At 48.4% G+C, this 27656-nt stretch overlaps 1 protein-coding gene and 1 pseudogene across 4 annotated transcripts; one reads left to right on the forward strand and one right to left on the reverse strand.

Moving 5' to 3' along the window:
* UPP1 (uridine phosphorylase 1) lies at positions 1–26589 on the reverse strand. 4 transcript variants are annotated; one of them, XM_017500833.2, is made up of 9 exons: positions 26300–26589; positions 25353–25539; positions 17332–17396; positions 7301–7418; positions 5106–5264; positions 3692–3806; positions 1318–1527; positions 906–1052; positions 1–201 (listed from the first exon to the last, which is right to left on the reverse strand). In XM_017500833.2, the coding sequence occupies exons 3-9, from the start codon at positions 17373–17375 to the stop codon at positions 62–64; spliced, it is 933 nt and encodes a 310-aa protein (XP_017356322.1). In that variant the 5' UTR covers positions 17376–17396; positions 25353–25539; positions 26300–26589; the 3' UTR covers positions 1–61. The 4 variants fall into 4 exon arrangements, with proteins under 4 accessions (XP_017356322.1, XP_037584529.1, XP_017356323.1 ...); XM_037728601.1 differs by lacking the exon at positions 26300–26589 and adding an exon at positions 26094–26187; XM_017500834.2 differs by lacking the exon at positions 25353–25539 and having other exon boundaries at positions 26300–26338.
* Positions 8833–10399, forward strand: LOC108284175 (annotated as a pseudogene).
* Positions 26590–27656: the final 1067 nt, after the last annotated feature.

Consider the following 27656-nt stretch of genomic DNA (forward strand, 5'->3'; position numbering starts at 1 on the left):
TTTGGACAATGCTTTTAATGGCAAGTGATCACAGCAGGTCTATGGAGGCTGGGGGCAGCGCTCAGGCCTTGCCCAGTTTCTTCTTGATGAAGTAGCTCACCAGCCGCTGCGGCCTCTGCTGGAACTCTGCGAGCACATTGGAAGGGCTGCTGATCTGGTCCCCTTCCAGGCGGTTCAGGAGGGTGACACACACCACAGCCGCTGCAGAGGGCAAAGACCACATCAGGGCAAGGTGCTGGGGGTCTAACGGTTCACAGGGACGGAATGAAGGACCCACGAGCGCTGGCAACTCAGGAAACCAGGCTGCCCATTCAGGCCGGCGGAGCTGGAGGATGCAGTGCGGGAGGGAAAGGCGCTGGTCCAGGCGCTCGGAAGGCTCCTCCCTCTCTGACACCACCCTGCCCGGTCCCTCCCTTATTCTCGAGCCTCAGCTACCAAAAGGAATTCCCCATTTCAGGGCCAGCTCAGGGCTGCAAGCACCACCTTGAAAGGCACATTTTGGCCAAGGTGATGAGGGAATTCTGCAGAGCTCTGAGTTGCCCTTTAAGGGTGCCTAGGACCTTGGGGGTGGATGAATCACCGTTCCAAAAGCCAAAGCGCTTTGAAAGCCAAGTTTTTTATAGAGCTGGTGGCAGCCTCATGGGGACAAAAAAGCAAAACTTTTTTGTCATCTTTCCCATACAAGGACACTGAGAATCCTGCATTTTGTCATGTGACAATCAAAGGACGTTGAACACAGGGTTGTAAGGACAATACATATATCAGAAAGTGACTTGGGGGCAGGGGAGATAGAAGCCAGAAATGGGTACTGGGGTGCTCCAGGAGGAGGTGCCCCAGTGAGGGGGTTCCAGGAGAGCAGGAGTGGAGTGGGGAGGGGGCACCGAGGCCCATCGAGTGCTGCCTACCTTGGAGGCCGCAGGCGCTGCACATGGCGGCAAACACTGAGGACTCCATCTCGATGTTCCGGACACCGGCTGTGTAAGCTGCCTGCAGATACGTCTGCTTGTCCTTCTCTGTGTAGGAGCAGAGAGCACCATCCAGACGGCCCTGCGCTGAGGCACACAAGGAGATGTGAGAACCACAGGCATGTAGTAAGTTCCTACAACACATCAGCGCCATGATGCCTGAGGGACATAGTGACAAGCAGGACCCACCCAGGTCCTGCCTAGGCCCACTCAAATGGGTCATTCCGGCCACCCTGGGAGAGGTGCGATGAGATAGCAGCCTGGCACGTGGAAACACCAACCCACAGTGAGAAGACAAGCTCAGGGGAGGGACCACTGGCTGAAAGATGCCTCCTGGTATCCACTGCCTTACCTTCATAGAAGTCCAAGGTACACATGGTGTTCCCCACCACTGTGGGGAACTCGCTTAACTCCGTAGAACACACAAACAGCTCCTGCACCAGCTGCTTGTTCAGGTCCGTTTTCCGGACTACCCTCTTCCCCAGGACAATCTGCTCAAACTCTGCCTTGAAGCAGGTATCCACTGCCTGCTCCGTTATGACCACGGAGCCAGGCTCCAGACCTGGGGGAAAAGCAGACATCAAGATTATGCAGGACATGAAACAAAGTAAAATAAACTATAAGAAGAAAGGAGACAATTACACAGGGCAGCCAGGGAGCACACAGCAAAGCACATGGAGGAAAGAAACGATCCATCCGCACATCCAAACAGGAAGCATCCAGGACTGCTCTCAAATACACAGTGACCCATTTTCCCATTAAACTGTTTGGAAACTATGAAAGTAATTAATGTGTGATCATTATGGACATTATGGAAGAGAAAGGCACAAAGAAGAAAACAGAGGGCCAGGTGCAGTGGCCCATGCCTACAATCCTAACACTTCGAGAGGCCGAGGTGAGCAGATCACCTGACGTCAGGAGTTCAAGACCAGCCTGGCCAACATGGTGAGACCCCCATCTCTACTAAAAATACAAAAATCAGCTCCGCATTGTGGTGATGTCTGTAATCCAAGCTACTCGGGGGACTGAGGCAGGAGAATTGCTTGAACCGAGGAGGCAGAGGTTGCAGTGAGCCAAGATTGTGCCACTGTACTCCGGCCTGGGCAAAAAGAGCAAACTCTGTCTCAATAAAATAAAATAGCCAGGACCCTTTGTGTACTTTGTCCCGTGTTTCTGCCTTCAATTCATTGCAATTTCCCACTGTCGTCTGTCACTGAATCTATACCATGACGTGTTTCATTGATTCCCTACTTCGTGCCTTGTTCATATTTAAGCTTTCAAGCAAATGCTTGAAAAGTAAACCAGCAAAAAGCAGACTGGAACAGCATAACGAACTCCCACAGCCTAAACCCAGGGGAGCTATGACCAGCTGCTGACCTCCCTGGCCTTCCGCTCAGATTGATGCATTATTAGGGTCCAGTTCATATGTTCTGGGCATGCCTTCCTGGAGTAGTTTTCTGTTTGTAGGGACACTACTTACTACTCTGCTCCTTATTCTTTTGTGCTATAATAACTTTAGATGAGATTTGACCATTGCTATGGACTGGGACTGAATGTTGGTCTTCCCCTCAAAATTCATAAGCTGAAATCCTAACCCCAAAGGTGGTAGTTTTAGGCAGCAGGGCCTTTGGAAGGTGATTAGGTCATGAGGGTGGAGCCTGCATAAGTGGGATTAGTGCCAGCATGCTATGTATGCATAGCTGTGAGTGTCTTACTGGAGACTAGGTCTGCAGGACTGAGACAGCTCATGGCCATTGGCATGTGGTCTAGGGACAATTTCACTAAACCTGGAATTACAGTCATGCAAACACAGATTTTACACATCAATCTCTACATAACAAAAAGAGAAGAGACAAGATAATATATTTAAAAGATTTGGGTCTAAAGCAAGTCCCCTTTCAAAGTCAGGAGACTTAAATTCTAGAATTGCTATAAATCCTAGACAGTCCAGACCTAGACAGCCTGGGACAAGTACACACAGGCCTGACCAGCAGCGTCAAAGCTCAGCTTTCTTTAGGGCACTTGCAGGCTTCTTCCCTGAGCTCGAACACCTGGGTGGGAGCAGGAATCACTAGAGCCCAGTTTTAGCAGAAACAATGATACAGAGTTGGAACCCCAGAGAGCGAGACCACGTATTTAAAACACATCTGCCTATCAGACTTTGGTTTACAATTCAACAATTTGTTAGCTTTTGTGTTCTCGCGAAATCTCATTCTTACTTTGCCATCTTTGTTTTTTGAAACGTGTTGAGGACAGGGACATTTTGAGCTAATTTAAGGACACTTGTCTGAGTTTTGTACTGCACCTCTCTCTTCCCCGCTTTGATTTTCCTGTGACTTTTCTCATAAGGTGCTTCAAATCTCAAATCTCATAGGGAGGAGGAAAAGTAAGCAAAGGAAAGGAGAGAATGGAGAAGGGGGATTAGAAAGAATAAGAGAGAATCAAGCAGACAAGAAGGCACAAAATGTGTAACCCCAAAAGGATGGGTTTCCCCACATGCACGGGGTGGCACCCTTCTGCTGCCTAGCTCTGGGGTGTGGGTTGGAGGAAAGGGTTGGACATAAACAACAAAACAAGCTTCTTTTCACACCTCCTGTTAACAAGCTCTCCTTGAACACAGCCAAGAAAGGAACCCTGTGTCTAATCCCACACCATATAGAAGCTGCCTCGGCATCCCCCAGTCTCTCATCCATTCACAGGGCATGAGGCCCCTCTGCAGACCTTACCTATCCCACCAGAAGTGCCGATGCGGATGACAGTGACGTTGGAGCACCGGGCATGGTACAGCAGCTTTATGAGCTCATGCAACATGATTGAGATAGAAGGAATGCCCATACCATGCTGGAACCAGGGAGAAACACCCATGTTAAGCCAAGGCTGTGACTTTGCCAATGTTCTGGTTGACTTTCCATGTTATATACTTTAATCTACCATGCCCATTGTCATCGTGATAGAAGATACACTTCTTAAACATAAATTTAAGAACTAGTAACACTGTGGGAAACTTAAAAGTTTACTCAAAGATGTCAAAGACAAAATCCCATTTGATTGACATAATTAGTCAACTAGGTAACAGCTGAGGAGCCAGGGGCTCAGCAGGGAAGCAGCAGTCTGCTATCGCCAGGTAACAAACAGCTCCTTCTAGCATCTGAGCCCCTGCATAAATGCCCACCCTACTCCCCCACACCCCCCCACCACAGGATAGATTTATCTCCTTTCTTTTTTTTCCCCACACCCTCTGCTTCAGCCAAACGAAGTAACTAGCTGGCTCCTCAGCCCACTGGACACAGGACGCCTTGCTGATCTTGTACCTCTGCCTGTGCCTTTTCCTCTCTTTGGGGACTCTACATACCCCTCCTCCTGCTCTCCCCTTCAGAGCCCCCTTCCTGGTGTCACATCTTCCGTGATGCCTCTCCCCAGATGCCCTCAGGACTTTCCAGGGGCTGTTCCTGTGGCTGAGCCATGCAGTGGAGGCATCCCTGCTGGAATTGGTCAGGGAGGCTTACACACAGGAAAGCTTTGCACAGACTCTCAGTAACTGAATACCGCCTCAGCTCCCCGATGTGTTCTAGCTGGTTGACATAGTTAGAGGCCTCAGCTACATATCTCACCACAAGGGGTTCCCTTTCCTTACAACAGCTCGTTTAGATTGCTCCTGACAAAGAAAACCAAAACTGAAAAATGAAAAGACTTCTATGGTAGAATCTAGATATTTCTGTGTTCACCATGCTCACTACTAAATCAAAGTGTGTTTTGAAGTAACTCACTATGAAGTGGCAGAGGAGACAAAAGGGCTGGTACTTTGAGGCTCTCCTTCCATCCTGCTCCAGGCAGGGCACCCTCTTCTGTCCCTCCTGTATACCGCAAGCACTCTAACTCCCTGCACCTGCCACCCTCACACTGTGTAGACAGACAGCTGTGCATTTGCATTTGTGTACTTAGCCTCCCCTGGAGACTGAGCCTCAAGGGCAGGAGGCTGTGTTCAATAATCTCTGAATCGTAACTACTGTGGGCTTACCCTGCTCCCAGCCAGTTACAATAAACAGGTGTTAGGGGACCAGCTGTCTGTGTGTACAGAGGGGTGGGGCGCAGGGGCTTGCAGAGCCTAAAGACTGAGCACAAGGGAGGGCAGGTACTCACACTGACAGACAACACGGGTCCTACTTTATACATGGCGTAGCGGTCAGTTCCCGCGCAGATGTTGGGATAGTCTCTCTCTGGGCTGTCAAGGCCCAGCTCTGTACCAACGTACCTGATGAAGGCTTTCATCCGGGAGGGGCTTCCACCAACACACACGAACTACAGCCAGAGAAGACAGACCCCCATTAGTGCACTGTCTATAGCAGGGGCCCTCAAGTGGGGTCCCTAGACCAGCAACATCAGCATCACCTAGGAACTTGCTAAAAATAGAAGTTCACCGGCCTCACCAGAACTTCCTGAATCTAAGGGGCCCAGTAATCTGCTTTAACAAGGTCCCTGGTGAGTGATCAGTGGAGGCGGCCATGCATCAAAAGGCTGTCACCTCCACAAACAGGAATCCAGACCCTCACTCTCTCTGAGGAGGTAATTCCAGGTCCTGTGCATACTCGGCCTCCCTCTGTCATGTAGAAGGCAGCCTGTGGAGAGAGCCTGGGTTTCAAACAAGAGGGAGCAACTCCTCACTGTCCCTCTGTGTTACCAGGGCCCCCCAAAACGGGCTACTGATCACTCTCTCACTTGGTCACTTGAGTGCCACATGTCCAATTCTTGGGAAGAGCCAGCTGAAGCCTAGAGGAGGTTCATGAAGTGACAGCTATTCTTGGTGGGTCTCTCTCAGAGAAGTAAAAACTTTAATTTGCAGAAAGTCACGTAAGAAAATGTTGGTTTTGCCAAAAAAAAAAAAAAGTGAGCAAGTTTTTAAAGAGTTTGAGGATGGCTGGGCATGGTGGCTCACACCTGTAATCACAGCACTTTGGGAGTAGGCAGGCAGATCACCTGAGGTTAGGAGTTCCAGACCAGCTTGGCCAACATAGTGAAACCCCAACTCTACTTAAAAATACAAAAGTTAGCTGGGCATGGTGGCAGGTGCCTATAATTCCAACTACTCAGGAGGCTGAGGCAGGAGAATCGATTGAACCCGGGAGGCAGAGGTTGCAGTGAGCTGAGATCACATCACTGCACTCCAGCCTAGGCAGTGATACTTCAGCTCAAAAAATAAAAAAAATAAAAAATAAAGAGTTTGAAGATAAAAGAAATGAATTATTCTCTAAACATACAAAAGAAAATTTCATACCCTGGAATAAAAATCACTGTAGATTAACTTAAGAGGGTGAATGAAAATTTAATGAATTAAAAGCACATGGAAAGTTGTCCACAATTTGAAGCCAACACTATCAAAGAACAGGCGATTGATAAGACATAACACCATTGTTTTATTTTGATCCCATGTAGCAGCATTGGATTCTAGGGTCCTGGTATATTTTGATTTTTTATTCTATACATCAGTTCTTCTTTACCCATTAGACATTTCAAAGTCTTATGTTAAGATAAATCAGAACTGAGGGACTCAAGACTTTGTAGAAAAAATTAACTGGAAGCTGCATGAAGCAAAATAAGAAATTTCAGTCAATTAACTAAACAGAATATCAATATGTGTATTATGTTACAAACAATATACAATGACCTTTATCTACTATCCTTTGTTTCCCTAAGAAATTTTTACATCTTTCTCTTCTCTCAATGAAGCATTAGGAAGTTTATTTTATATATTGTTTCAAATACATAGTTATGCCCCATATAACAATGTTCTGGTAAGCAAAGAATCACATATACACAACAGTGGTCTCAGGAAATTATATATCACCGTTTTTTGCTGTAGCTTTTCTATGTTTAGATATGTATAGTTGCACAAATGCTTGCTACTATGTTACAACTGCTTACAGTATTCAGGACAGTCACATGCAATAGAGGTTTGTAGCCTAGGGGCATAAGGCCCAGGCAGGTAGGAGGCTCTGCCACCTAGGTTTGTGTGCTTACACTCTATGCTGTCCACACAATGATGAAATACCTAAGGCTGCATTTCTTGGACTGTATTCCCACCGTTAAGCAATGCAAAACTGCACTGAATTTGCAAGGGATGAATTAGGGAACAATATGGCACTACTTAGGATCGTTTTCTTTTACTTGCTAGTTCACATACTTGAAAGTTAAAAATTTGCAAAAATTTGGTAAACATTATGTCTTCATAAACCTGTCAGCTGTGGCCTCTCAAGCATTTGTGGGTTGGTCTACTTGTATTATATAGGGGGAGGCTGATCTTAAGACAAATCCCAAGGTGTCAGCACCTGGCCCCTTACCTTCACATCTCCAAACATGGCTGGGAAATTGTGTCTGCTAGTGGTGAGATTGAAATGATAGAGAATATCTTCTTTCATTGTTGCTATGTTTGGATTTGAAAGTCTGACGAGGCAATCACTGTTAAAAAACAAGAAAGTGGAAGGCTTATAGAACATCAGTGCCCAACAGCCGATATTATCACAGAAGTGGCCTATGTCAGGCACAAGACTCATGGTGGGAGAAGGGCAGGGCCAGACCCTGGAGATAAGACAACCCCAGCACTGCCAAGGTCCCCACTTGCCTCCCCTCTGTTCTTCCCTCTTCTCCTTCCTCTTAACCCCTGCTGCTACCAGGGCTCTGTTTGGAGGGCAAAAGGGATGAAATCAGAAGAGCATATAAAAGTACAAAGATGGGGCCGGGCGCAGTGGCTCACGCCTGTAATCCCAGCACTTTGGTAGGTCGAGGCGGGCGGATCACGAGGTCAAGAGATCGAGACCATCCTGGCCAATACGGTGAAACCCCATCTCTACTAAAAAATATAAAAATTAGCTGGGCGTGGTGGCATGTGCCTATAGTCCCAGCTACTCAGGAGGCTAAGGCAGGAGAATTGCTTGAACCTGGGAGGCGGAGGGTGCGGTGAGCCAAGATCGCGCCACTGCACTCCAGCCTGGCGTCTGGCAACAAAGCAAGACTCTGTCTCAAAAAAAAAAAAAAAAAAAGTACCAAGATGGAAAAGTTCAATCTACCTATACAAGGAGTGTAGAGTATAGCCCGCTGCTCCTCTAATCAAGTTCATTCCATGTATAAACTTGACTTTATTTTAAAACTACTATGTTTACCATAGGAAATATGAACAGAAATAGAAGGAAAAACAACTTCTAATCCTACCTCCCAGAGATAACCTTTCCAAACTGCACACCTTCTATTTTGTACTTTTCTTATACTAGCTACCATTTCTGTAGCACAATATTCAATAAGAGTGACAAGATAAGACATCTGTTGGCCAGGCGCAGTGGCTCACTCCTGTAATCCCTGCACTTTGGGAGGCTGAGGCAGGCGAATCACAAGGTCAGGAGTTCAAGACAAGCCTGGCCAACACGGTGAAACCCCATGTCTACTAAAAATACAAAAATTAGCTGCGCATGGTGGCAGGCGCCTGTAATCCCAGCTACTCGGGAGGCTGAGACAAGAGAATCACTTGAACCCAGGTGGCGCAGGTTCTAGTGAGCCGAGATTGCGCCACTGCACTACAATCCAGGTGACAGGGGGAGACTCCATCAGAAAAAGAAAAGACATCTATTTATTTGCTTTTATTCAGGGTAGCTGCTAGAAAATGTACGTGTGGTTCATGCTAGTCTAGAGCAAGTGTCAGCAAGCTTTTCTTCAGAAAAGGCCAGGTAATAGGGAACAGGCATCCCCACACCAGGCGCAGGCACCAGGAGTGGCCATCTGGGCCGTGCTGGGCAATGGCCCTGCTGCTGGTGAGCCTCGCCTCCTGGGTCCTGGGGCAGTGAGGGAGCCAGCAGGCATGGGCTGAGGGGCTGCAGACACCATGGAGGGGGTGCTGTCCAAATGGACCAACTATCTGAGCGGTTGGCAGCCTCAATGGTTCCTTCTCTGCGGGGGAATATTGTCCTGTCATGATTTTCCTGAAGACGCCTGGGAAGGCTGCAAAGGAGCATCCAAATGGCAGTCTGCAAAATTCAAATTCATTCTGTAGATAATACATGCATGGACCTGATAATCCCCGGGGAACAATATTTCTACCTGAAGGCCAGAAGTGAGGCTAAGAGACAGTGGTGGCTGGTGGCCCTGGAATCAGCCAACGCTTGCCTGACTGACAGTAGGACCCAGAAGGAGAAAGAGTTTGCTGAAAACCCTGAAAACCTGAAAACCAAAATGTCAGAACTAAGACTCTACTATGACCTTGTTCACCAAGTAGATAAAACAAAAAAAGTGACCACGACTAGTGTGTCCAATTCTGAGGAAGGAAGTGATGAGGGAATTTTGCTGAAATCAACCTGCAATATGTTTCTGAAGACCTTGGAAGAATGCACGCAGATTACAAATGCAGCCTTCATCTCTGAGCTGCTCTACCGCACACCACCAGGATCACCGCAGCTGGCCATGCTCAAGTCCAGCAAGATGAAACATCCTATTAGACAATTCGCAATTCATTGGGAAGGCAAATGGAGTTGAGAAACTGTGAAAATGGATCTTTAAATATGGAAATAAATGATGATGAAGAAACCCTAATGAAAAATAAGAATTCCTTATATTTGAAATCCGCAGAGGTAGACTGCAGCATAGCAAATGAGGAAAATACAGATGGTAATATAACAGTCCAAGGTGAAATAATGAAGGAAGATGGAGTGGAAAACATGGAAAATCATGACAATAACTTGACTCAGTCTGGATCAGACTCCTCAAGTTGCTCTCCAGAATCCCTCTGGGAGGAAGGCAAAGAAGTTATCCCAACTTTCTATAGTACCATGAACACAAGCTTTAGTGACAGTGAACTTCTGGAAGACAGTGGCATTCCCACAGAAGCATTCTTGGTGTCATGTTATGCTGTGGTTCCAGTACATGACAAAGTTGGCACTATGGTGTTTGCTCCTGTTAAGAAGGACCTTGCTGGAAATATTAAGCAAGTAAATCAGAAGTATATATAACCAACAAAGAAGAGTTCGCCACTCTCCGGAAGATAGTGCTACACGATGCGGAGGCCAGCGGAGGCCAGCGCAGCCCAGCTTAGGAACTCGGCGACGGAAGCCTTCTTGTGGCTGAAGAGAGGTCTCAAATTTTTGGAGGGATTTTTGACAGAAGTGAAAAATGGGGAAAAGGATATCCAGACAGCCCTGAGTAACGCATATGGTAAAACACGGCGGCGACACTATGGCTGGGTAGTTCAAGGGGTTTTTGCATTAGCTTTAAGGGCAGCTTCTTCCTATGAAGATTTTGTGGCTGTGTTAACCATAGAGGAAGGTGACCACCAGAAAGCTTTCAGTGTTGGGATGCACAGGGACCTCAGCCTTTACCTCCCTGCCATGGAGAAGCAGCTGGCCATACTGGACACTTTACATGAGGTCCACGGGCTGGAGTCTGATGAGGCGGTATGATGGCTGTTGGGCAGCAGCTCCTAACTTCAGGGAATAAAGTATTAAAATGTTGTGTTGCCCGACTTAATTTCCAGCAACGGCCTCAGTCCTCTCCAACCCCTTCACTTGGGGGGATGGACAGGAGGAGGCAAAACCCAGTGCTTTTATATATAATTTTTAAAATGCATATGTGTTTTGTGTATTTAAAGATCAAGGTGCTATATACAGTATTTCAGTTCAGCAGGCCTACTGGAAATCAAATGACCAGGTGCTATAGACTTGAACAGCAGGATATAAGAGCAGATTTAACAAATGAATTTGCTGTTAGTGTGCTGCGTATTGTTTTTAGATTTTAATTTTAATGGATTACCCAAACCCAAGCTGAAAATCAGCAGATTTTGTATTAAGTACTATAATTCATAGCCAGTGTTTTAGCCAACTTAGACTTAGACTAGACACTTGGAGGAAGTATAAGCCACTTCGTTGAAGCTGTGTGGAGTTTGCTGTTCCTAGATGCTCCTCAGTGGACCCTCTTCACTGTAACTCTGTCAGCGATAAGGGCCTATAAAGTAAAGATGTTCAGGGCATTCACATGACCATGAAATTGTGGGAGGTGAAGAAGACATGGACAGGGTCCCATCCTTGTTGAGAGGCAGGAGGCTGCTGCTCTGAGATTAATGGTGTGCCCTAACCAGCCCTAACCACAACCTGGAGGGGAGAATATGGGGGAGGTGGGACAGCTCATTTGAGATGACGCCTCCTGACTGCCTGCCATGTACCAGCATGTTCTCCATGTGTTATCTCAATGGGGCGTCACAAGGAATGATAGACAAAGGGATTATTACCCCACTTCAAAAGCAAGGTTTAGAAGTTGAGGGATCTGTTCACAGTCACATAGTTTATAAGTAGAAGAGCCAGGTAATTTCCAAGCGTGACCTGGACTACCTCTGTATCAAAGTCATACCAAGGGCTTATTCAAACAGCAGATTCCCAGGCCTTATTTTGACCTAAAGAACCAGAATCTAGGTGGTGGGACAGAGGAACCTGCACTTTGATAAACTTTACACATGATTCTTCTGCACACAGTATTGCAGAACAACTAGATTAAATTCTAATTTACAGAATTCCCAGTTTTCTTCAACTAAACAATACGTCCTTTTTTTTCAAAGAGGAGGAGGCTGCCATTTAAATAAAATAGCTAAATGGAGAGTGAGAAGTGGAGCAAGTTTACTCAGCAACTTTCTTAATTGAGCCAGCATCGACACCCAGCCAGCAGGCCTTGGCATTGCATTGGGAGGCCATGGCTCTGAACCGATCAATCTTGGTTTAATCACCAAAAGTGCAGAGCAGGCAAAAATGCAGCAGTTCGTCAATCGCAAAAGCTTTGGGACAGTGTCATAGTTCAAAGATGAGACTTAAGTATTTCATAAAACAATGTTGAGTGGGCATTCTTCTGCACAGTGTGATGCCCCAGCCCTGGCCCTGGTCTCAGTAGACCATGCTGCCTCGAGTGTGCACAGGAGAGAAGTCATGGGTACCTTCCCCATTAGAGGCTACTTCCTTCTAGTAACAGGAAGGGAAGTTGCAGCATAAGGTAGTTACCCAGGGTAGCAGGTCCTTTGAGAGGCTTGGTTGAGTTTAGGATCATCTCTAGATGATGCTGTTCCTACTGCAGACCTCTAGGATGGAGAGAATTCTCTCTTTAGTCAAGAAGTTTATGTAGGGAGGGGTATTGGTTTTGCCTTTTGTCTGTCTTTAAACAAATGAACATTTATTTCGCTCAAATTATTCAGGTATTTTGCCCACATAAAGACTTCTGGAAAATACTTAAACTTCAAATATCAACATCACATGTTTTAAGGCCAGGGAGAAGGGTGGGTGTTAAAATGATGTTGATTATTTTGTAAAAAACAAACAAACAAACAAAAAAGGCCACCTAACAGGCTGGGCATGGTGGCTCACACCTGTAATCCCAGCAACTTTGGGAGGCTGAGGCAGGCAGATCACAAGGTCAAGAGATCAAGATCAACCTGGCCAACATGGTAAAATGCCATCTCTACTAGAAATACAAAAATTAGCTGGGCATGGTGGCATGCACCTGTAGTCCCAGCTGTTTGGGAGGCTGAGGCAGGAGAATCGCTTGAACCCGGGAGGCAGAGGTTGCAGTGAGCCAAGATCACACCACTACACTCCAGTCTGGTGACAGAAGGAGACTTTGTCTCAAAAAAAAAAAAAGGGCCAGATAATAAATACGGTTTTGTAGGCTGCATGGTTTCTGCTACTTCTTGAGTCCACCATAAGCATATGAAAGCAACTATAAACAGCACGCAGATGAGTGTGGCTGTGTCCCAGTAAAACCTTACTTACAAAACAAATGCTCCAGGTCTAGATGAGTCCATCTCAAGCCTGCCAAAGTCCCTTAGAGCCAGCCTCAAACACAGCTCCTTCAACAACGTATGCCTTCTGAGTCCCAGAGACGGTGGGCTCCCTCACAGGAAGCCGAGGCAGACATGGGACCCTGATGTCAGGGCAATTGGGGACTTCTTTTTCTTCCTTCGGAGTGTGACTTTCTGTCCAGAACCCCCTGGTCATATCTCTTCCTCAATCTAACTCATGAGAAAGGAAAAAGATACAAGAGAGCCAGAATCTCAGCTGCCACGGATTTGGAAATAACTGTTACATCAGGAATGCACCCCCTTCGCAGATGTCCATTCTCTCCCTGCACACCTCACCTATAGTCTAACACTGATCTATACAGCTAATGTAATAGCTTTATCTCCAGCAACAAAAACTTCTGGAGGCCACAATCACTTCTTACTTATCTCTGAATCCCACGGAATATACCACAGACACGCAAAACAAGGTGGAGGTGGCCCCATCCTGTTTTATTCATTTTATCTATCATTTTATCAAATCCCTGTTGCTTTCTGGCACTCAGCATCCTCAGCTGACACCCAGGCTCCAGGCACTGAGGGCTCCTGCTTCTCCCTTGGCCTGTACCTGACTACTTCCTCCTTTCCTGTCAAATGTTCCTTCCTGTCCATTCCCCTAGAGTGGGGCCCAGGTTAGCTCTCATCTGAACATTTCCCAAAGGCTGATATAGAAAAGATAAATACAAAAGTTTATAGACAGAGACGGGGAGATCGTTGCACAAAGGGGCAGGGCCTAGGTGACTGTCTGCTGTATGGGCAGGCAGGGACTGTGCTGACCACACCAGCGACTCTGCTAAAAACCTTGCCCAGGAAGGCACAGCGGCCTATCTGAAGCACAGAGTCACACCCGCCTACCCCTAAACCCACCGCTTCCTGACAAGCTGTGGGGGTCTCCAGAATCAGGGTTCATTCTACTCTGGGATGTGGGGCAAGGCCATTTTTAAAGGGACCAAATCCAGAATCATGTAAGGACCATCTTTGGACTTTCTCAGAAAGCCTTTCTGATCTCTAGGCCAATCTGAAACTCTGACAATCCACACACTCCGCAGCATTCTAGGATCCTTTAGTGACAGCTATTTTTCATGTAAGTAACATTCCCATCCTCCTTCAGGATGTTAGGAATACACAGAGCACAACACAGAAGGGCTAAGAGTCATGCTTCAAAATGACAAAACAGGATGTGATTAAGACAATTTTGCCACATATTTCAAAATAAAAAGAAACCTGTCTTTCCTCCTTGATTCTGCAGAATGAAGGAAATAGGGTGTAACCGTGAAGACTGGCAATGATTTTTAAATATGAAAATTTGGCCGGGTGCAGTGACTCACTCCTGTAATTCCAGTATTTTAGAAGGCCAACATGGGTGGATCACTTGACCCTAGGAATTCGAGACCAGCCAGGGCAACATGGTAAAACCGTGACTCAACAGAAAAGGAAAAAATCAGCTAGGTATGGTGGCATGCAACTGTAGTCCCAGCTCCCTGGGAGGCTGATGTGGGAGGATCACCTGAGCCCAGGAGGTTGAGACTGCAGTGAGCCATGATCCCACTACTGCACTCCAGCCTGGGTGACAGAGTAAGACTCTGTCACAAAAAAAAAAAAAGTAAATTTAACATGTACCATAATGTACCAGAAGATGGCCCAATTTATTTTTTGGAGGATTTTAAAATAACAAGTCAGGGACATACTACTTGGAAAAATATTTCTCAAGTATACATATAAATTCAAGTGACTTTATTCTGCTTAATTCTATCACTTTATTCACCTAGCAAATATTCATTGAGCATCTACTATGTAAAGGAAATGCGTGAGATGGAAGAAATGAAAACTGGCTGGGTATGGTGGCTCATGCCTGTAATGCCAGCAATTTAGGACGCTGAGGTGGGCATATCGCTTGAGCCCAGGAGTTAAACATCAGCTTGGACAACATAGTGAAGTCCTGTCTCTACAAAAAGTACAAAAATTAGCCAGGTTTGTAACATGACTGTAGTCCCAGCTACTCAGGAGGCTGAGGTGAGAGGATCACTTGAGCCCAGGAGGCGGAGGTTGCTGTGAGCTGAGATCACACCACAGCACTCCAGCCTGGGTAACAGGGTGAAACCTAGAAAGAGAAAAGGGAAGGGAAGGGAAAAGAAGGGAAGGGAGGGGAGGGGAGGGGAGGGGAGGGGAACTGGCTTCTGAAACCCTGAGAAGAAGGAAGGAAGGAAGGAAGGGAGGGAGGGAAGGGGAGGGGAGGGAGGGAAGGAGGGAAGGAAGAGAAGGAGGGAAGGAAGGGAAGGAGGGAAGGAAGAGAAGGAGGGAAGGAAGGGAGGGAGAGAAAGAGGAGAGAGAGAAAGAAAGAAAGAGAGAGGGAAGGAGGGAGGGAGGAAGAGAGAGAAAGAAATGAAAACTGGCTTCTGATTGCAGGAGTTTATCAGCAGGGAAGAGAAAATACTACCAACCTTTATATAAACTTGCCCAAATAGCTTCGGACAGGCACAAGTGGAGACAAGAAGAGAATGAGATAGGGAGACACAGAAGCCTGGGGTACTGGGGAGGGGAAGCGGGAGGGCTCCAGAAAATGCTGCCTGAATCTCACACAGCCAAGTGTCCGGTACTGAACGTAAAGATGAGTAAGATCCAGTTCCACTCACGGAAGTCTTTCAACTTAGGGGAGAAATGAAATTATTTCTAGCTAGTACATATGGATTCATTTAATACTCTCAGTATAAACTAGGTACCATCAGTAACCCCATTCAAAGGTCAGGTCACATCCTTCATAAGAGGCTGCACCCCTCTTATGAACTCTATACTTGACTCCCTCTCAGCAAGTGGAACATGATTAGCAAATAGCTGATAATAAAACAAGGGAGCATAAAATAATTACTGAAGAGAGGGAAGGGGAGGAAGCCCTTAGCGAGTTGCTCGGCACTTGGTATGCCAGCCCTGTTTTCTCCAGCCTTCATTTCCACCACTTCCTCTACCCCCACCAGCCTCCTGTTGGGCCTCAAACTCAAGTCATGGCAGGAGGAGGAAGGAGGGGTGCTCCAGACAGCATTTTTGGCTGCCAATGACTGAAAGTACCAGGAATTACTATTAGCTCAATTAAAAAATAATCACTAAGGCTGGGCATGGTGGCTCACACCTGTAATCCCAGCACTTTGGGAGGCTGAGGTGGGCAGATCCCTTGAGGTCAGGAGTTCAAGATCAGCCTGGCCAACATGGTGAAACCCTACGTTTACTAAAACTCTAAAATTAGCCAAGCGTGCTGGCTTGCACCTGTAATCCCAGCTACTTGGGAGGCTGAGGCACCAGAATCGCTTGAACCCAGGAAGCGGAGGTTGCTGGGTTTGCGCCACTGACTGCACTCCAGCCTGGACGACAAGAGTAAAACTCCGTCTCAAAAAAAAAAAAAAAAAAAACTACAGGGAATGTCCCCAGGCACCAGAAACTCCAAAATGGACACCAGGACTTCTAGGGAATGGAGGAGGATGGGGGAGCATTGTCCACATGGAATTATGACCTGGGTATGCAGCTGTCACATGTGAGACTTCGGAGAGGTCTCAGGGAAGTTATAGAGGAAGAAAGGACCAGAAATCCAGAGCAAGGGTGGCCAGAGGTCACCATAACCCTGGGTGGTGCCAAGGTCAGAGGCCAGCAGGACTGGGGAGAGGCCATGGAAGTGAGATGGGAGGACTGCCCAGGTAACCGCAGCAGACGTGGGAGACAACTGGGGAGTGACAGAACAAGAATGATCCACGGATTTAAAGTCCACATAGGAGTCGGGATGAAGACAAGAAATTCTTGCATTTCTAGCAATGCCTAAACACAACAGGTGTCATGCCAAGCACACCAGAAGTATGACAAACTGCAAAGGAATATGATGGCATTTAAGATTCAGAACCAAGGCAGAGCTGAGTGATAGGCAGGGGATTTTGTTTAAGAAAACTGGCCAGGTACGGTGGCTCATGCCTGTAATCCCAACACTTCGGGAGGCCAAGGTGGGCGGATCACCAGGTCAAGAGATAGAGACCATCATGGCCAACATGGTGAAACCCCATCTTTACTAAAAATACAAAAATTAGCCAGGCATGATGGCACACACCTGTGGTCCCAGCTACTTGGGAGGCTGAAGCAGGAGAATCACTGGAACCCAGGAGGCGGAGGTTGCAGTGAGCCAAGATCGCAACACTGCAATCCAGCCTGGCGACAGAGTAAGACTCTGTCTCAAAAAGAAAAGAAAAAGAAAAGTGGCACATAGAGGAAAAATCTGCTAGACAAAGATTTGAGCAGGGACTCACCTGGTTTTCTAAAATGACATGTCCTAAGAATCAAGAGCTGAGGTCCCAGCACCCAACTCCGGAGGTCTTCAGCTGTCTGAATTCTGAACCTACTGAGTCATTGATCCCTCCAGGCCTCAGTCTCTTTTGCAAGCATCAAATGTGTTCATATATGTCAAGTTCTTAGACACGCGTGTGGGACAACGTATGCTCTATAAACCCAATCCTACCCAACCCAACCTGGAAGGAAATGGTGCCTTACTTGTGACTTTCAGGTTTCTCTGCTTTGGCTTCTGTGGTCGCCATTCCCTCAACTGAGGCAGGACCCTAAGGAAAAAAAAATCACACAGAATGGAATGAATTCACCCAATAGAAACCAAGGTCGTGCAGAGCCCCGCTAACATGTAGAAAGTCAGTGCAATGAAGTGGAATTCCTTAAACGCCTGATAAAAGTATGTGAGAAATGAGAGAGAGAGAGAGAAAGGAGTTTGTGTGTGTGTTTACAGCGTTGCTAATTTCAGAGAGGAGGTGGCGAAAATGTGCCAAAAGCCTAAATAGACAGGAACCTCACACCTTCAGAGAATATGTTCCCTTCATGCCTGTCATCCCAGCACTTTGGGAGGCCAAGGTGGGTGGATCCCCCGAGGTCGTGAGTTCAAGACCAGCCTGGCCAATATAGTGAAACCCTGTCTCTACTAAAAATACAAAAATTGGCCGGGTGTGGTGGCAGGTGCCTGTAATCCCAGCTACTCTCTGGAGGCTGAGGCACAAGGGAGGCAGAGGTTTCAGTGAGCCAAGATCACACCATGGCACTCCAGCCTGGGTGACAGAGCAAGACTCCATGTCAAAGCAAAACAAACAAACAAACCTGTGCCTTATTCCCAGTTGCCCAGCCCAGCAAATCAAGACTCACCGACCCAACACACCATACCTCTCTGCCTCACCCTTCTAGAATGTCAGATGCTCTTCTCCAGCTTTCAAGGACTGCTGGGGGAACGGGAGGAATTGGGTCAAAGGTGGGGTGAAGGCTCCAGAGGGAGCAGTGGGGACAGGGAACCATTACTGGAGGGAGAGGGACTGAGGCTGACCTGAGTCAGCCCATGGCCCCACTTCCACTGCAAAGCCCCGTGAAGGAAAAGGTGGCCGGCATACTTGCGGTTCTTCTGGTAGGGCTCAGTCGTCAGAAACCCCCGAGACCGCTTCCCAGTGTGGAGAAGGGCAGGGTTTTGTCAGAGCTCTTTGAAGGAGGGTGAGACTCCCGTTTTGAACTCAGTTAATAAAGCAATATCCGTATGCCCTGGAACGGCCAGGCCCCCAGCTCCCTGGAAAGCCTTGCAGAGCAGGCAGGATGCATGCTGAGAGGAGGAGAGTGAAGCGCTGGGTCTACGGGATGGTCCAAGGCTCGTAAAGACATCGGTAGGAGTCTGTGAAGTGTGGCCGCTTTCCTGAAGTCAGTCTGGTTGTTTTACCACGTGGTTCTCACCCTCGGAACTTACCAGTCTCTTAACATCAAGATAAAACCCAAAAGGTCCCTTTTTGGAGAATGGGATTTATTATTGTTATAATATAGTGACCGTTTCCTGTAAATTTTGAATGCCAGGGAAAATTACAGTTGTGGGGTGTGGAGCAAACATGTTCCCTCCAATTGCTGCCTTTAATCTCTCCACCGGGCTTTCATTCCCCCTTACTGTTTATACAACACATCTTTAGAAACCCCAGCCCATTACGGTCCAGCTAAGAAGGGAATAAGGTGTGGTGGTGTTGTTTTTATTTTTTTTATTCAACACTTTTTTTCATTTTTTAGAAACAGGGGGCCATGCACGGTGGCCCACACCCCTAATCCCAGCACTTTGGGAGGCCGAGGTGGGCAGATCACTTGAGGTCAGGCGTTCAAGACCAGCCTGGCCAACATGGTGAAACCCCATCTCTACTAAAAATGGAAAAAGTAGCTGGGCATGGTGGCACATGATTGTAATCCGAGCTACTCAGGGGGCTGAGGCAGGAGAACCTCTTGAACCCAGGAGATGAAAGTTGCAGTGAGTTGAGATCATGCCACTGCACTCTAGCCTGGGTGAAAGAGCAAGACAGCATCAAAAGAGAAAAAGAGAAAGAGAAAGAGAGGAAGGAAGGAAGGAAGGAAGGAAGGAAGGAAGGAAGGGAGGGAGGGAGGGAGGGAAGGAAAAAGGGAGGGAGGAAGGGAGGAAGGGAGGGAGGGAGAGAGAGAGAAAGAGAGAGTCTCACTCTGCTGCCCAGGCTGGAGTGCAATGGTGCAATCACGGCTCACTGAAGCCTCAAAATACTGGGCTCAAGTGATCACCCCACCTCATCCTCCGAGTAGCTGAAATTACAGGCTACTCGGAGTCACAACACCAGTGGGAAGGGAATGAGTTTAAAAGAGGCATCAGGCCTTGGCCCCCGGTTCACCAGGGGCCAAATGAAGGACAGTGTAGGGATGAAGCTTTATGAACAGGCAGCGCCAGCTCTCCCTACGTGTGTGGAGTGAGGAGACAGGAATCGGGGCATTGCTTCTCATCAAAACGCCCTACAGGAGGATCCTGGGGCATTGGCGTGTAGACATGATTTCAGACATTCTTCAGGATGCAGTAAGCAGACCTACCCATAGCCCAGCTCCACAGTAGTCCGGCTTCCAGGAAACATAACCGTCAATGGCACTATCAACAGCCCCCTGCAGCTGGATGGCCCTGGCTGCTGTCTCCGGGGTTCCACCTCTCCCAACCATGCCACGGTCATGCAGTCAGGGGAGGGGGCACCAGTCCACAGCCTCTTTATGGAGCTCCTACTTCTCCACTGAGTGAAGAAGTAAGATTTAGGGTCAGGCAGAGAGTCTGGGTCCCCAGAGCCAGTTTCTGCTGGGCAGACACATTCGCCATAAGAGCAGCTCCTCTGAAGAACGTGCCCTCTTACAACCTCCTCCAAAACTCTGTCCCCTCCGGGCTGCTTGTCTTTAGGGGTAGGGAGCTAACGGGAGGAGGCAGCCCCCTGGTAAACTGGGCAGGGAAAAAGTTAGAGGTGAGCTCCCTTGGGACAGCAGCTGAGAGCATCCCACTGAATCAGAGACTGCTGAGTGGCCACTGGAAAGCTCTCCAGAGAATCCAACCCCTGTTTACAGAAAAGGAAACAAAGCCAAAGCCAGAACTTCCTGTCTGGCCTTGCAGAGTAAGGGTGTTTCTCTCTAGGCTTGGTTGCTTTTCTTTACTGTGAACTAGAGAAACCAAGGCTACATCAGCAGAGAAATCAGTTCAGTTCTCTTGTCTAGTCATTGCCTTCTGCTGGCTCCTTCCTAGTGGGCTCCAGGGCCAGCCTCACTCCCTCTTTCCCCTTGCAATCTTAGTACCTGCAGCATGCCCCATCCTAGGTGTGAGTGTCCCAAGAACTAACTTCTCTCCACGTTTCAGCCCTGAACTCAGGGAGGCTCGATTTAACCAACCACATAGGCAGAGAAAGTTGCGGATGTCTGCAATGCTCCAGTTAAAAAGTTCTCTACTAAATACCTTAGGTCTCATGCAGGTTTATCTAGGGTATGGCAACCCAGGGCAGGTCTGCCTGGCATGTCAGGGTTTACCTGGGAAGTCCCGACATAATTACCAGACGCGTGTTTCACTAGCCAAAGGATCTGGATGTGGAGGATAAATTATATGGTCACCCCATCCACCCATTGAAAGGTCAAAGACAGGAGTTGATGAGAGAAGAAAACACAGTCTCCCCTTACCCTGGTTGGAGCCCCACAGCATGAGAACCAGAAGCTGGCACACCCTTGTGGTCACCCACATAGACTTTTGTTCCCACAGGCCACCAGGCTGCATGTGTTTTCCCCAACCTTCAAAGGTTGGTAGAAGTTCGGCCCGCTAGAATTTAGGCTAGAAAAGGGGGTGAGAGAAGAGATTCATGGGTCCAGTGTCAACTGCAATATACTCAATTCCAGATCACAACTTAAGGCCCAGATGAAAGGGCTTCTCAGTACCCCTTTCTAGCCACTGGAAGAAATACCTTCAGGAGTGTCTCCCACCCAGGCACCCAGGCTGGAAAGCGGCCTGGCTCTGAAAGCTGAGGACGCGGCCATGAGGATTTCCAAGCACTACCTTTTGTTCAGTTTAACTGGCATCTTGTTTTAATCTATAAGTTATTCATAGACTTTGAGGAAATATTTCTGACAATTGCTTTTAAATTGTTTTTACTGAATTACAATTATTGTGCATCCTGGACGTTTTTCCTCCAACAGACAATATGTATAGTTTATGTCCTAATGAGACATATCTGATTTATGGACTTCCAGCCTCTTCATTATCCCAGATCTAACCCCAGTGCAGCCTTCCACTTCCTGTTTCCTGCTTGGCTGAAAAAAGCCAGCTTGCCAAACCCAGCACTGAATGAGCCCCCCTTCCAGCCACTGTCTACTCAGGAAACTTGCAATTTGGTTCAGCCCTCTCCCACCTTACCCCACCAAAAACATTGGCTATAACTTCAATAACAGGGTGAATACTGGTGCTTGCCTGGGTGCTTTCAGTAACATAATTAGAAATGGTATTCATTACATATGGTAATGATTTAAAGAATCTGAAATCCTCTGCAAAATAAATGAGACCAACAGGCTGTTCTCTGGCCCCTCATTAAGTGACTGCAGACTTAGAATCAGGCTGGCATAAGAACATCTCTAATGACATGTATGATCTGTAGTAGGACGGGAAAGACCCAGGACACTGAGAAGCTGGCGATCAGCAAGCCAAGAGTTAACTCCAACTCAAGGTGGCCAAGTAAAGGTGCAACCAGGGCCTGGAAGATTTATTTACTTCAGCTAGGAAGGACAGGGCAGAAAAGAATGAATACAGGTTGGATGTGGTGGCTCATGTCCATAATTCCAGCACTTTGAGAGGCCAAAGTAAGGCAGGTAGATCGCTTGAGCCCAGGAGGTCGAAACCAGCCTGGGCAACATAGTGAAACCCTGTCTCCACAAAAATTAGCTGGGTGGGCTGGCGTGCCTGTGTTGTCCCAACTACTTTGGGGGCTGAGGTAGAAGGGGATCATTTGAGCCTGACAGGTGGAGGTTGCACTGAGCCGAGATTGCGCCACTGCCCTCCAGCCTGGGTGATGGAGTCAGACTCTGTCTCTCGGGGCGGGGAGGGGGAGAAAGAGAAGAAAAGAAAGCCAGCCAGCCCCGCATGCCCCTAGGGGTTCTTAATGAGTGATAATTAGGAATCAGCCTAGAGAACTTTTGGTGAGGAAAGGACCCTTTAGACAGGAATAACAGTAAAAACAAAGGCAAGAAGACAGGAAACCCATCCGACAGCCAAGAGGGAAAGAAGCACTCAAATATGGAGAGATCAACAGCTCAGCCTGGGCAAATAAAAATGGAAGGGCCCCAGGTGGTTACACGTCCCAGTAAAAATTTTGAGCATCAGCCTGAGGGGGCTGGGGTGTCTCCTATTGCCAGGGTCCTATCTAGCAACAAGTAGGGGAGCCCCAGGTGATCACTGAAAAAGTGATCTAACTTACAAAAAATAAAAAAAACTGAAGATATTCTTATGTTTTTTTTTAGCTTATCCATTAAACTAAAATCAGATTGGTAAGTTACTTACATAAATAACTTAGTATGTAAACATTTAAAATACGTTTTTGAATGAATATATTTCAAAACCAAATGTGTGTGTGAGACAGAGAAGAGGAGGAGGAGGAGGAAGAATAACGTTTGGGGTTTATCTTTCGGGAGGAGGAAAACCTAGAAGTTTCATTTTCTGTTATATATTTGATTTTCATTTTGGGTTTTTGTTTTGTTTTCTAAAATGACATTTTAAGCAGAGAATGACATAGATTTGCATGTTAGCTCTACACCAAGAAGTCCAGAATAAGCTACTATGCCATAACAATTATTTTCAGCTGAAGGCATTTGAAATCCCATATCTGCCTAAAAGCAGAACCTCTTAAAACCTAAACTGTATTGTCACAGGAGCAACTCTAATCTCTTCTAGGAGGATTCACTGCACACTACCACACTCAGATATTGTCACAAACTATCCTGTCTCCAGATGACTGGAACGTGGCATGAGAACAAAGCTGTCGTTTCTAGCTGGGATAATAGGGAAGGACAACGTGTCGTCTAGCAGGCAGAGGGCTGAGGTTACACATTTCACTGGAGGCACCATGGTTCCTGCACAAGTTACCTGTGTTCATCACCTTGTGGGAAAATGAGGTCTGGGGAGTCATCACTCAGCAATTTGAAACAGAAGGGAAGGATGGCAGTGGGAAACAGGGCAGGTGGGAACGACGGGTCAAGGGCAAACACAGGAATCAACAATTAAGCCCTGGACTAAAAGCACAGATTGACACCAAGGGGAGAGAATGTGCAGGAGAAAGTCCTCACCACAGAGCACTAATTTTACAAGTAGACTCTAATCAGACTGCAGCACTGGGACATTTGAATGGAGGTCTGGATAGCATCAGTGCCCTTTGTCCTTAGAAATAAGAGCTGATCCCTTTTCCAAAGCCTCGCACAACCCCTGGGCTGGTGAATTTTGACCCTGGTGTTGAGGAAGAAGATGTCAGACTGGGCTTATTTTAGAAAACATTTCTCCTAACATTGTACAGCAATGTTCTCCAACTTCTATAAGGAAATGAAATTCAGTTTCTCAACAAGCCTTCTCCCACCTCTCTAGAAAGCCATGCTCTTCACTCCGCTCCCCACAAAACAGGAGAGTTTTACTGGTTTTGCCTGGGTTGGAAATTCTACCTCCCAAGGAAATCCTTAAACCTGGCTTTCTGGCTCCCCTACCTATTACCAGCCAGATCCATCTTACAAAAAAAAAAACTGAAGATTTTTTTAGTTTTAACCCATTAAACTCAAATCAGATTGGTAAGTTACGTGCATAAATAGCTTAGTGTGCAAACATTTAAAATACTTTTTTGAATCAATGTATTTCAGAAACAAATGTGTGTGAGAGAGGAGGAGGAAGAATGTTTGGTGTTTATCTTTAGGGAGGAGGAAAACCTAGAAGTTTCATTTTCTGTTATATGTTTGATTTTCTTTTTTACAATAAGTTTGCATTAATTTTATGATCAATAAAGATAAGAAAAGTCCGCTTCGACAAAAAAAAAACCCATGTAAAGAAACACTAATTTATCCTTCTTAAATGAAACATGTGTTGTATTGGATCGAGCATAGAAAGTTAGCACCAAGACAAAAGTATGCCAGATTGCAGGGTCATTTATTGTGCCGGCGACCACAGAGGACCCACGTCTCTCCAACCTGTGGCGTCAAAAGGAGGGTGCCAAGACTTTTTATACCCGAAAAACCACCTTGGGAGTGGGGGTGAGGAGCGGGGATGGGAATGAAAAGGTTTCTGACATTCCAAGGGCTAGGGGATTCTGTGATTCACCTCCTGGGTGGAGACAAGGGTGGGGGTCTCCGGACAAAAGGTCCAAGGGACTTTTGTCATTCCGTTTGTTACTTCAGTGGTTTACAGAAGTCAAGATATACATTTGTTTACACATTGTCTGGGTGGTGATAGAAGTCACAGATTTTAGCAGTTACTGATAAGAAAAGGTAAGCAGCTTCACATAGTTTATAGAACAAACTAGCAGTTCTATTTACAGAGGGCAAGGCCAGTAGTTATTGTGAGAAGAATGGGGCAGCCATTGCAACTTATTTAAAAAACAGTTTTGCATTTTATAAAAATGGTGTTGCTCAGGTTCTGGCTCTAGGCCAGCACAATATCACACATGAACGCCCACCAACGCTGAAAGTATTGGAACCAAGAATATAATCTGTGCTCAATAAACCTGTGCTGGATTAAAATGATCTGCAGTGATGAGTTTTACGCAGAGGACCAGAAGGTCTGAGTGGCCTCTGAAGAAAGAAAGAATGTAAAAGTGGCTGAGAAGTGGGGACAGCTTGGGCCAAAATGCAGATAGGCAAACAAATCGAAAGGCGGGAGAGACAATGGCCTGCACTGGGAGAGGCTCAGCCAGGCTTTAGAAACCCAAATTAAGACATTCCTTCTATTCAAGGAAGTCACAACGTTTTTTAAAGACCCAAGGTTACAGCCAATGAATGGAACCAGAGGTCTTTTTAACCCGGAAGACCCCAGTTAGGTGGAAAATGAGCCTAGGAAAGGCCCGGCGGGGACAGTGGGGAAAGGAAACGGAGATGAAGAACCAGAGACGGAAGGGCAGAGAGAGGTCACCCAAGTGCCTGGAAACTGCCTCCACGGCCTTCACGGGAAACCGCCCCTTTCTACTCCAGATTTTAGACTGTATTTCTCTGAAACTGACCGTCAGAGGAGAGCGGCTGGAAGCGGACAGACGTCTGCAGCGGGAGGCGTTCCAGGCGTTCCAGGCCGGGGCAGGAAGCCTGCAGGTCACCCACGACCCCGAGTCACCTCGCCAAGCCCTGAATTGGGACCGGAGATGAGACGCGCTGACCGCCGGCGGGCTACGGAGTTCCTCGCTTCTCTGGGCCCTGCCAGGTCCAAGGACAGGTTGCCATATAAACGAATCGTAAAGGGACCCCCTTCCCCATGCAAATTATGTCACATAAGGCGTATGACTGTAAACTCTGCGGAGCTGCCAGATAACTCGATGCCAATTATTTTTATGCAGTAACATTTGATTAAATGTTGACTACATGGACACTTGACTCCATCTGAACTCGGAGGGCTCCCGTAACAATCAGCCTCCAAATGAAATTTTATCCCCTCTCCCTTGAAAAGGCGGTGGGGACAAAACATCACTTCGTCACTTTAGTCACCAACTCCTTCCTCTCCGCCCGGGGCTCCCAGCACAGTTCTCGGGGTTCCCGCACTCCCCGCCCGGGTTTGGGCTGCGAGAAGCGCCCGCCTGCGCCTTGCGGGACCTGACCCTGCCGGCTCTGCCTCCCTCGCAGCGCCTCGGCCGGGTGGGCTCCCCGCCGGGGGCCCCGCGCTCTCGGTCGCCGGGACGTGGGAGAGGTGGGCGCTGGGTGGACCCAATGAAGCCCGCGCGCTTCCCCCGACGCCCACCTGGCCCCTCACACACCGTTTCCCGGAACCTCCCGGCCGCGCGCCCTCCTCCCCGCGCAGCTGCTCCGGGCCCGCTCTCGGCACCTTCTCTGCAGCTGGCAGCCGGGTGCACCTGAGCCTCCGTCACCGCCCCTACAGGTAAACGGGCACGTCGCCGAGGCAGGGGACTGGCCAGCCTCCCGGGAAGAGAGAACGGCAGAAGCCGGGCCGCGGGCGACTCACCGCTCGGCCTGCGCAGGGACCCTACACCCGCTGCGCCATCCTCGCACGGCGACACCGGCGACAAACGCTCTGCTCCAGGGCTCGAGGAAGGGGCAGCTCCCGCGAGGCTCGCGGATGGCGGGGCGAGGGTCTGTGCCCGGGACCACTCGAATGAGGGAACCACTCGCCAGGTGAATCTCAAATGGAGTCTGCGAGCGCCCCGCCCGGGGGTCGCCGCTTGGCTCCGGCCCCGCCTGCCCTGGGCGCACTGACTCAGCTGACCGCACCCAGGGCCAGCCCGCGGACAGGCCCCGCCTTCCCCGTCCCCCTCCCGTCCCGGGCCGGGAAGGTGCCGGGAGCCTCCGCCCGCTATTGCTTCTCCCCTCCGTGGAGCAGCTGGGCAATTGTCAAGAACCGACAGCCAGTTCTGTTACTCATTAAACCGCCCCTACTACAGAGGAAATCTTACGCACGCGGCCTAGCATGGGGCGGAGGAAGCCCGGCTAGAGGAGGCTCTGGGACTAACCCAAGGTCACGCCGCCAGGCAGGAGCCCGGGTCGGTGTGTCTGGAGGTGGTCCCGCGGCTGGGGCCAACGGAGAGAAACGATGGCGTGGAACCAGCCCTGGGCCGGTGGTCGGGGATGTGGGGCTGGCACTGGCACTGTGTGTACCCTGATCTCTCTGAACGGCCTCAGCTTCCCCGTTGGGGAGTTTCTCTGGGACCTTCCTGATCAGCGAGTTCCCCAGCCAGGAGCTCGCCCGGGGAGGAGAAGTGACTCATTCATTTAGAGTCGCAGCTGAGTGGCAGAACTGCCCCTCACCGGCGCTGCACTCTGCCCCCAGCGGCCAGTCCTGCCTGCCGCCGGCCGGTGCCCACTCTCCGGCTCAGGTGTCTTCCCTGGTCCTCTCCCTGCTTCTGGAAAAGCTCACTCTGATGAGAGCACCGAGCCCGGGAAAGAAGACGACCTAGCGGCCCGGGGCAGCCCAACAAGGCTGTAACTTGCTTTCTAAAGGGAACTCCCTTCCTGAGAAAACGTGGGGTTGGGCCGGGCGCAGTGGTTCACGCCCAGCAGCCCAGCACTTTGGAAGGCCGAGGCAGGTGGATCACCTGAGGTCAGGAGTTGGAGACCAGTCTAACCAACGTGGTGAAAACCCGTCTTTACTAAAAATACAAAAAGTAGCCGGGCGTGGTGGCGCATGCCTGTTATCCCAGCTACTAGGTAGACTGAGGCAGGAGAATTGGTTGAACGCAGGAGGCGAGGCGGAGGTTGCGGTGAGCTGAGATCGTGCCATTGTACTCCAGACTGAGCAACAAAAGCAAACTCGATCTCAAGAAAAGGGAGGGGAGGGGAGGGGAGGGGTTCACAGCTGTGGCCTG

The sequence above is a fragment of the Cebus imitator genome, unplaced genomic scaffold, assembly GCF_001604975.1.
Source record: "Cebus imitator isolate Cc_AM_T3 unplaced genomic scaffold, Cebus_imitator-1.0 Scaffold272, whole genome shotgun sequence".
NCBI lineage: Eukaryota > Metazoa > Chordata > Mammalia > Primates > Cebidae > Cebus > Cebus imitator.

Excerpts from the sequence above, each read along its gene's own strand:
- UPP1 (XM_017500833.2), bottom strand. The coding sequence starts at position 17,375 with ATGGCGACCACAGAAGCCAAAGCAGAGAAACCTGAAAGTCACAA. Across the intron at positions 7,419-17,331 it reads GAGAAACCTGAAAGTCACAA|TGATTGCCTCGTCAGACTTT; the intron begins GTAAGGCACCAT and ends GTTTTTTAACAG. Across the intron at positions 1,053-1,317 it reads TACCTTGGACTTCTATGAAG|CGCAGGGCCGTCTGGATGGT; the intron begins GTAAGGCAGTGG and ends TGTGTGCCTCAG.